We start from the raw sequence: 11,201 nt of genomic DNA on the forward strand, positions 1-11,201 counted from the left end.
GAATGACATCCACTGTGTAAAACGTATGCAGGATAAGTTGGTGGTTCCAGCTGTGGCGACCGCTGAGGATTAAAGGTATAGTATTACTTATATGTAAAATTAAAATAAATGAATGGAAGATTTAATAGTACTGTGAAGTATTAAAGGGCTGGAATGTGTGGGCAGGTAAAAAACACAGTATTATTATTGTGCAAACAATTTGTTTGTTTCCAAATAAATGCAAACTGATAATCAACACATTATCAGTACCTTGGTATTCTATTCTTTCTTTTCTATTCTATTCTATTCTATTCTATTCTATTCTATTCTATTCTAGTCCATTCATAACATTCTTGTAGAATTCTAAATCAAATATACTTTAAAAGAACAGTATAGAAATTTTAGAAATGGTAATACATTTTCCACCTAAATATCATGTGGAATCTTATCATTATGCTGAAAATCAAAGAATCTGCTGTTTTTCTATCTGTGCAATTTTTTGCAAAAAAATCAATGGATTTATGTGAAGAGATTTTGAGCTGTAAACTTAAATGATAAAAGGTAGCTTCTTCGATTTTATTTAAGGTTACAGTGCAAATTTAGCACTCCTTGATTCATAAACAAAGCAACACCAGGTCTCTCTTATAATATATCCACTAAATAATAAACAGAAAATATTACTTTGCATATTTGCATTTATGCAAATCATTTACAAAAATACATATTAATCAGTGTTATAACTGAAAGAAATATAAAAAACACAATACTGTATATTACACACAATTACTTAAGTAAATAAATGGAATGACAAGCTCAGCATGTTTTCTGAAGATTTCTGTAGGTGCAGGTTTCTGAGTGGGTCTGGCAATGGCTATAATAAAAATAAAATAAATGTACCTGATGTAATATATGTATCTGAAACAGGACTGTAACCGAAAGTGCTGCCACTACAACTAATGGTTATTTTTTTCATTCATTTTCCTTCAGCTTAGTCCTTTATTTAGCAGGGGTCACCAAAGCAGAATGAACCGCCAACTTATCCTGCATATGTTTTACACAGCGGATACCCTTCCAGGTGCAATCCAGTACTGGGAAACTCGTTCACACACATACACTACAGCCAATTTAGTTGATTTAATTCACCTATAGCGCATGTCTTTGGACTGTGGGGGAGCACCTGGAGGAAACCCAGGCAAACACAGGGAGAACATGCGATCTCCACACAGAAACGCCAACTGAGCCAGCCGGGACTCGAACCAGTGTGAGGCAACAGTGCTAACCACTGAGCCATGGCATCGCCATGATTATTTATGGTTATGATTAAATTGTAGTTATAATAAAATCAATTTAAAAAATATAATTAATACAGGGATGTTATATAACCCCAATTCAAATCAGGAATATGCTCTTCTATGAAAATACTTTCAATGTTTTCAGAGAGCAAATTAATTATATTCTGTAAATATAAACAAATTTCGGTAACCTGTTGTTTTAAAAACAATTAGCTGACCTAACTTTAAAAAGTGAGCAAACCCATTGCCTTAAAATTAATTAATGAACTGTGCATAAATATAAAAATTAAAATACATCAATTCACTGAAATCTTTTAAAAGTTATGTTCAAGAATAAAATAGGTAAGGTCAACTTTATTTATATGGCACCTTAAAACAAGATGAATGTTGACCAAAGTGCTTCAATCAGTCCTGAATGAGTCCTAAAAAAGAAAAAAAAAACTAATTTATATCAATAGATCTAAGAGAAGAGGCAGGTTTTGACTGTTTTTTAAAAAAACACTTAATGTAGATGAAGCTCTGATTTCTAAATGTGTTCCAAAGATTTGGAGCATAGACTGAGAATGATCTGTCTCCTTTTGTTTTCAAGCGGGATTTAGGAACAATTAGCAGGAGCTGAGCATAGGACCTAAGGGATCTTCAGGGACAATACAACCTTAAAAGTTCAGATGTATAGGCCAGGGCAAGTCCATGTGGAGCTTTAAATACATAAGTTAAAACTTGAAAATCAATTCTCTGTTTCACAGGGAGCCAGTGAAGAGAGACCTGGATGGGAGAAATATGGTCTCTCTGAATAACAGTCTCCAAGACTTTAAAAATAAGAAAGGCCTTTAACATTCTTAGTTAGAAGAAGCTGGAATAGAATAGAATAGAATAGAATAGAATAGAATAGAATAGAATAGAATAGAATAGAATAGAAAATAACAGAATAGAATAGAACACAATAGAACAGAATAGAATAGATTAGAAAATAATAGAATAGAATAGAATAGAATAGAAAAGAATAGAATAGAAAAAGAATTGAATAGAATAGAAAAGAAAAGAATAGAATATAATAGAACTGAATATAATATAATAAAATAGAAATAGAATATAATAGAAAAGAATAGAAAAGAATAAAACAGAATATAAAAGTATAGAATAGAATATAAAAGAATAGAATACAGTAGAATATAAAAGAATAGAATATAAAAGAATAGAATAGGATAGAATATAAAGAATAGAATATAAAAGAATAGAATAAAATAGAATAGAATAGAAAATAATAGAATAAAATGGAATAGAATAGAAAAGAATAGAATAGAATAGAATATAAAACAAAAGGAATAGAATAGAAAAAATAGAATTGAACAGAATAGAAAAGAACAGAAAAGAATAGAATAGAATTGAAAAGAATAGAATAGAATAGAAAAGATTAGAATAGAATGGAAAAGAATAGAATAGAACATAATAGAAAAGAATCGAATAGAATAGAGTAGAATAGAATAGAATAGAAAGCAATAGAATAGAATATAAAACAATAGAATAGAATTGAAAAGAATAGAATGGAATAGATAAGAATAGAATTGAATTGAAAAGAGTAGAATAGAATACAATATAAAAGAATAGAATAAAATAGAATAGAAAATAATAGAATAGAGTATAAAACAATAGAATAGAATAGAATAGAGTATAAAATAATAGAATAGAGTATACAACAATAGAATATAATAGAAAAGAATAGAATAGAGTATAAAACAATAGAATAGAATAGAATAGAATAGAATAGAATAGAATAGAATAGAATAGAATAGAATAGAATAGAATAGAATAGAATAGAATAATAGTGGCCCCTCAAATATTCACAGAGGCACAATGAATTCTTTGAATTAATTACTACTTTAATATTATTACTGCTATATCAGAATAAATTTGCTAGGGTCAACTATTGTATTGTATTGTGGATTTTTGTATGGATTGAAAATAAAATATGAACTGTATTATAATTATAAAAATATCATCATTATATGAACTTTGTCAAACAATAAAACATCCTCAAGTGCATGTTATGTATTTTATGTTTAATGCTTGTATAAAATACATCATATAAAACAGGTTTTATTTTTTACAAATAAATGCAGACAAGATAATCAACACATAATGAATCTTCATTTTTCTTTCGTTAAAATACTTGATTCATGTAACTGCAACAAAAACATTCTGAACTAAACTGAAGGCATTTCATTCCTGTACATTGAATCAGCTCTATATCATGTCCTCCATGGTGTTTTTGCACAGCAAAACTGACATGGTAACTTTCTACTTGATTTATGACTTATTCTCAGATGGCCTTAAAATAGAGAGTGTAGTATAAATATTTACATAATTGCACCGATATAGCATTACTAGATAGAATACCAACAGTCAACATTGTTTTTGAAATGAAATTGACCAGCAGAATTGCTTGATTTACACGTAAGCATTTTTTCCATAAGTGCTCTGGGTTTCTCTCCTGGATGCGGACGCTGAGTAAACTGTTTCACGGGTGGGATGGTAGGAGTAAGCACTGCAAGAGAATGATGTAGAATGTAAAAAATGTGCTCCCAACCACAGAGTATCAATAAATAACAATAATGCGTAAAATGGGAAGGCACTATCAAAATAGAAAGGGAATAGTGTGACAGACTGTGATTAAAAAAAACTCACGTCTTCTTCTCTGTGCCTAATTTGCAACTGAACATGAGACAAACTCCACCACAGATGGCGAGGACAGCAGAGGCCCATCCGATGTATAAAGCCTCTCCAATCTCATACCTACACCACACAAAAAGAACATATTTAAGTCAATACAACACAAGTTGGATTTACCTTTGCACATGAATTTCCCATACTTTTGACAAGTGATCACATTCACATTTGGTTTTTATGTTTACTTTACAATGTTCCGTGTGCAAAATACACCGTAAAAAGTGAAAACTTAAACAAATTACTTTGACTTGTTACAATTAAATGAATTAAGTTTGACAAATCTCATTCATGACAGTTTTCAGAATTGAATTAAGTTAGTTCTTAAAGTAATTTATCGTTAATAGCGAACAATACTTGCCCCTGCCAAGAGGTATTATTATTATTATATTAACATGAGAAGGACATTATTTGTACTGTAATAAAGTACTATTATTATTATATTAACATGAGAAGGACATTATTTGTTCTGTAATAAAGTACTATTATTATTATATTAACATGAGAAGGACATTATTTGTTCTGTAATAAAGTACTATTATTATTATATTAACATGAGAAGGACATTATTTGTACTGTAATAAAGTATTATTATTATTATATTAACATAAGAAGGACATTATTTGTTCTGTACCGTGTGTACTGTTCCATTCTTGTTCTCTTAAATAAATTACTAACTTAAACTAAACTAACTTAATTTATTAGTGAAAACTGTCGTAAATTAGGTTTGTCAAACTTGATTCATTTAATTGTAACAAGTGGAAGTAATTTGTTTCAGTTTTCACTTTTGACAGTGTATGCTTTATGTGTGCTTTTAACTACACTGTAAAACCCAACAGTCAACTTTATCAAATGAAATGAGTGGAGTTAACTCAAAATTGACTGTAAGTTAATTCTACTCATTTGAAAAGAGTTTTGAACTCAGTGTTGAAGGTATTGACTTAATTAAATACCTCATTACTTCAACTTAAATAGAGTAAGTTCACAGTACTCATATAGGTTTTTTAACTCAAATGGTTTGTTGTAATCAGTTTACTCAAATGGTTTGAGTTACCTTAACTTTTTGGGTTTTACAGTGTAGTTGTGTAAATCTATCAGTAGCTACAAAAGAAACACATGATCTTCATATGCAATCACATGTTAACATCAGATGTGAAATATGTCGAACAAGGTTTGTAGTGATTAACAGTTCTGTTGATTCTTAGGCAAAATACAGAACAGAATACAATATCTCTGTACAGAATCACGCTTTTACCCTACAGTGTAAAACCTACCCAACAGTCAATTTTATCAAATGAAATGAGTGTAGTTAACTCAAAATGGACTGAAAGGTAATTCTACTCATTTGAAATGAGTTTTGAACTCAGTGTTGAAGGTAACGAATTAATTAAATACCTCATTACTTCAACTTAAATGGAGTAAGTACACAGTACTCATATAGATTAGTTTTTTAACTCAAATGGTTTTTAGCAATCAGTTTCCTCAAATGGTTTGAGTTACCTTAACTTATTTGGTTTTATAGTCCTCAGTTGGTTTGAGTTCTCCTCATTTTTTACTGTGCTCAAATTGCTTCGTTTACTCAAATAGATTAAGTTCACAGTACTCATTAGGATTAGCTTTTGAACTTTAATGGTTTGTTGCAATCGGTTTTCTCAAATGGCTTAAGTTACCTTAACTTCTTGTGTTTTACAGTGTAGTAATTGAGCAATATTGATTTTTAGAACTGATACTGATACAATAACTTCCTTCTTCCATACACTGTAAACAATGCTGAGTTCCACACAATTAATTTGTGTACGAACAACATAAAGGAATTAAGTTATTCGTTTTTACAGATTTAAATGGATTGAACATAAAATAATTATGTTGTCCCCAAGAAAAACGTATTTTATACTTTTAGTACTTTGAACAAACAGCAAACATATTTTGAGTGTACAAAACAACTCTTATTTATACACCAAGAAACAAAGGGCTTTGAAACTTTGTTACTAAAGTGTTTTTGTGTAAAAATAAAACAATTGATGCATTGACAAAGTGATATAAATAAAGCGCATATATTTAACAAATTAAATTGTGAAATAATTAAAACAAATCAATAAATACAACAACCTTTGTGCTGCAAAAAACAAAACAAAACACTTTAAATGCTACTTTTATTCATTCATTCATTTTCTTTTTGGCTTAGTCCCTTTATTAAGCAGGGGTCGCCACAGAGGAATGAACCACCAACTTATCCAGCAAATGTTTTACGCAGCAACCTATCACTGGGAAACACCCATACACTCTTACCTTTCTACATTTTGTCTTAATGCAAAATAATAATATCACCATGTAAAGCATCTTGTAAAATTTTTAAATGATTTGTTTTCTTAAAATGGATTCACAACTAAAACGATATATAAAATATTTCGTTTTTAAAACTAAATCTTTAACTAATTTGACTGCTGGATTATTTATAATAAATACTGCAATTTCCCATAATTAAAAAATAAGAGTCTATTTTAATATGATGGCTACTTTGATACTTGTTAAAACTCCAGAGGCACCTGCTGAAAGAGACAGAAGAGGGCAGCGTTTTCACTTTTCATTTCTTACAGATCAGGTCCACATTTCCACATCAGGTTACTTACTTTTGCCCAGGGTAGAGTGGGTTGAAGAACTCCTGGGTGATGTTGGCAGCGTACCATGACACTGATATCATCGTGCACAAACCTTTAGATTGGATTAAAGGCATAAAGATAAACAGATAAAGCAATAAAGCGTTCTGAAAGGAAACCTGATAAGGACAACTTTAAAGACAGCCGTGTTCTTCTTTTGAAATAGCCTATATTAACATTTCATAATACTGGTTTCAACTAGAGATGTGCTTTACCTTGCAGGAGGAAGAAAACGCCTCCGGTACCGGCTATTCTGCCTTTCAGCACGTAGTTTTCCCCGCCGGCCTTCGAGCACTGCATGCCGATGAGAGTCGCCACCACCCCGAATGTGCCCGACACCACCGCCGCGATCATAAGAGCACGAGACGCCTGGATGTAACCTGAGCGAAGAGAAACATGCACCGTTATATATTATTATTATTATTATTATTATTATTATTATTATATATTATACCATGCAAGTATGGTATCTAATTTGATAAGTGTTTAAAAAGGAATATCACATCAAGAATAGACTATGAGTCCTATTAGGCTATATAGGCTAAAAGAAGTAGGCTATCGAAAGAAAAAAAGAAAGAAAGAAAGAAAGAAAGAAAGAAATCAAAGTCAAATAAATGTAACGTTACATTTAGTGCTGTGAAAAAACCCCCAAATATGCTAAATAAACGAATAGCCTAAACAACAAACAAATGTAGAAAAGACTGACAAAGAAAACAAGCCTGGCAGCAAAATAAATCAATAAAATAAAAATATAACAATAATAATAATAATAATAACAATAATTAATAAATTTTATATAATAAAAATATAATAAATAATAAAATTTAATAAAAAATAAATAATAATAAAAAGGCTAAAAATAAAGTCAAATAAATGAATAAATAAATAGGCTAAATAAAAAGATTTTTGACAGATAAATAAATACATTTATTAATTAGGCTAAATAAATTGGCCTAAAATTCATTATCAAATAAAAGTAATAAACAAAAAATGTTAAATAGATGCCGCGTAGAAGGTCGCTGGTTCGAGCCTCGGCTGGGTCAGTTGGCGTTTCTGTGTGGAGTTTGCATGTTCTCCCTGCGTTCGCGTGGGTTTCCTCCGGGTGCAAAGTCCAAAGACATGCGGTACAGGTAAATTGTCCGTAGTGTATGAGTGTGAATGAGTGTGTGTGGATGTTTCCCAGAGATGGGTTGTGGCTGGAAGGGCATTCGCTGTGTAAAACAAATGCTGGATAAATTGGTGGTTCATTCCGCTGTGGCCAGATTAATAAAGGGACTAAGTCAACAAGAAAATGAATGAATGAATGAATGAATGAATGAATGAATGTTAAATAGATGAAAGATGTGGCCTACAGGAACTAGATAACAAAATAATTAAATAAAGAGTGAAGTAAGTAAATTTATAAATAAATACATAAATAAAATAAATAGATACACAGTTGAAGTCAGAATTATTACCCCCCTGTTTATTTTTTCTCCAATTATCGAAGAGACAATTTTTTCAACACATTTCTAAACATAATAGTTTTAATAACTCGTTTCTAATAACTGGTTTATTTGATCTTTGCCATGATGACAGTAAATAATATTAGACTAGATATTTTTCAAGACACTTCTATACAGCTTAAAGTGACATTTAAAGGCTTAACTAGGTTAACTTGGATAGGGTAATTAGGCAAGTTATTGTATAACGATGGTTCATAGATTACCGAAAAAATATAGCCTATAGCTTAAATCTGCTAATAATTTTAAACTTAAACAGATTTTTTAAAAATTAAAAGCTGCTTTCATTCTATAGCCAAAATAAAACAAATAAGACTTTTTCCAGAAGAAAAAATATTATCAGACATACTGTGAAAATTTCCTTGCTCTGTTAAACATCATTTGGGAAATATTAAAAAAAAAAAAAAAAAAAAGAAAGAAAGAAAAAGAAATTCAAAGTGGGGCTAATAACTTCGACTTTAGCCCTATACTAGACTCTATAAACAAGTAAACAATAACAAACAAACTAAATAAATGGATGATAAAGAAAACGGGGTGAACAGTCATTATAGTAGTAAAACAAATAAAAAGTGAAAATTAAGACTGAACTACAATTAGGATGAAGACTAAAATAAAAAAGACCAATGAAACAATAAATGTTAACTAGAACTAAACAAACAAATAAAGTCCGATAAGCAATACAATTTTACCCATTCCATAGCCGACAAAGTAAATAAACAGGCAAGTCCTAAACAAATGAAAAAGAAGGCCAAATTAGAAAGAAAGAAAGAAAGAAAGAAAGAAAGAAAGAAAGAAAGAAAGAAAGAAAAAGAAAGAAAGAAAGAAAGAAAGAAAATTCCAAAACACAAACACTGCAATCAGGCTCACATCCAAAAAACAGCTGACTTGCATTGTATTTATATACCATTTTAACTAATAGCAATACTACAACAACTAATACAATGTTAAAAAAATATTGTTATGTTAAATTTTGTCCTAACCAGATAGAGCGAGCAGAGAGGGGAATTCACGGCACTGGTGGACCCCCGTCGAGTCTGTGGCGCAGGACATCCACAGATTCTCATACAGGGTCGATGTGGTGATCACAGTCCCGTCTAAAGAGGACACTTTCCAGTAGCGGTTAGGAATTGTGATGCCAACCATTGTCCAACTTACAAAGCCAAGAAACAGAGCCACGGCTTCAATGATCGGATCCATTATAGCTGCAGATTAACACAAGCTGCAAAAATCATCCAGGCTTAGTATTCCTTTGAGAGTTTGTCCTTTATTTGTATTCAAACCCCGAACACCTTTTGCTAAAAAGTTATTGAATATATCCAGGTTTAATTGGTTTTCTGTTCCATGGAGAGCGCACCAATGTGGCATCAGATAGGCTAGTTGTAAGTGGCAGCGGGTCTTTATAGGCTCTGTGGGCCCTCCCCACACGCGTGCTGCGTGCACATCTCACTTTAGTTTTTTACACCCCGAAACTCAACAGGTGGTTATCAACAAAGTCCAATGGTCGCCGACTGACCTTCACTGGCAATGTATCCGCTATGTCTTGTGGACTCAAACACGCCGTGCACATTGTAAAACGCGATAAGTTGATTTCACCTAAACAATGCGAGAGACTTGAGCGTTTAATATGTTTAAATAGTTTGAGGTTGCAAGACTTTTAATGTTGACTTTTTAAAATTGTCTTATATGCTCCATTTATTTGGTAAAAACAATGAATTATATGAAACTGGATTAAATGTAATTAACGGGATATGTGATATTGGATTTCAAATGTGTTTTCAGTTTTAGTTAGATTTTTGTCACGTGATTCTACCAGAAATCATTCTTGTTTCATTGTAAATATAGTGCAGTATACAGTGCTAAGCATAAATGTGGGTCCGGTTTTGAAAATGAATATTTTTATCCATTTCTCAGTGATTATAGACAATCTATTTTGGTGCGTTTAAACTAAACAGTTTTAATTAACAGTTATATTGGTTAAAATATAGTGTTTGGTTACCTAACATCATTAATAGAAAGATAATCCATTTAAATTAAAACTAGTTATTGCAAAAAAACAAAACAAAAAAACAATTATTATTATTTTTTTAATTATATTTATACATTTAAAAAGTTTAGTTTTTTGCTGCTTGTTCAAACTACTTAATTAAAACGATCTGAATTTACACAATTTTTGAGTTTTTTTGGGACAAACTTGTTTTATGTTAAATCTACTTAAATTTGCAAAAACTATTTAGTTAACTTAATTTATTTGTGTTGAGACTACATGAAGGAAATGTGTGGAATCCAGCATTTTTTTACAGTGACCCCCTGAAACCCTGAAAAATAGCCTGAAAAAAAGCAGGGTTCTACACAATCCATCTGTCTTGTTCCAACACAAATTGACTGAGTTAACTTAACAAACTTAAGTGGATTGAACATAAAACAATTACATTTCCCCCTCCCAAAAAGAGTGTATGTTTCTTTTGATTTGTCCTGTTTATATAAAACATTATTTAATATTTTCCTCCAACATATTAATTTGGATGTGCTAATTTTTGGACTGCATCTTAAGTTTTTTTTGTTAGATTAGTTCCAGTTTTGGCTTTGGTATACTGACTAATCTAATATAAATATAATTATCTTACTATAAAGTATAGAAAATCAACATATTTGCTGAATTTAAGTATTGTTTTCTTTATGAAATATTGATATAATATAAATATGAATATATTTTAAAATATTGTCTTAACCACCAGCTTTGGAACAGTTGCCATACAAAAAAAATCAAAACCAGAGATACTTAAATACAAAGAACTTCAACAAAAACAAAAGTGGTCGAAATGAGAAAACAGCAGTAACTGTAGCATGGAGAAAGATAATAACTACATTTCTGAAGGTTACAGTAGTCAAAAAAAGTAAGTAAGCCCTGCTTTGAATGACTTCTGCTCATCTGTGCACACAGCACATTATAGTTAATCACTGACATCACTCTCACAGACACTTAGTTCCTCAAAGGACACCTCGAGTTCTATTGCTTTGGCTGAAAGAGTGCCTTTGGTCGTGATCTG

The 11,201-nt window shown here is 30.8% G+C and overlaps 1 protein-coding gene across 1 annotated transcript; it reads right to left on the reverse strand.

The window, feature by feature from the left end:
* Positions 1-3,310: 3,310 nt before the first annotated feature.
* On the reverse strand, positions 3,311-9,539 carry cldn15a (claudin 15a). The gene is made up of 5 exons (XM_056461222.1): positions 9,135-9,539; positions 6,868-7,032; positions 6,626-6,707; positions 3,957-4,064; positions 3,311-3,816 (listed from the first exon to the last, which is right to left on the reverse strand). The coding sequence occupies exons 1-5, from the start codon at positions 9,349-9,351 to the stop codon at positions 3,720-3,722; spliced, it is 669 nt and encodes a 222-aa protein (XP_056317197.1). The 5' UTR covers positions 9,352-9,539; the 3' UTR covers positions 3,311-3,719.
* Positions 9,540-11,201: the final 1,662 nt, after the last annotated feature.

This window comes from Danio aesculapii, chromosome 7 (assembly GCF_903798145.1).
Source record: "Danio aesculapii chromosome 7, fDanAes4.1, whole genome shotgun sequence".
Lineage (NCBI taxonomy): Eukaryota > Metazoa > Chordata > Actinopteri > Cypriniformes > Danionidae > Danio > Danio aesculapii.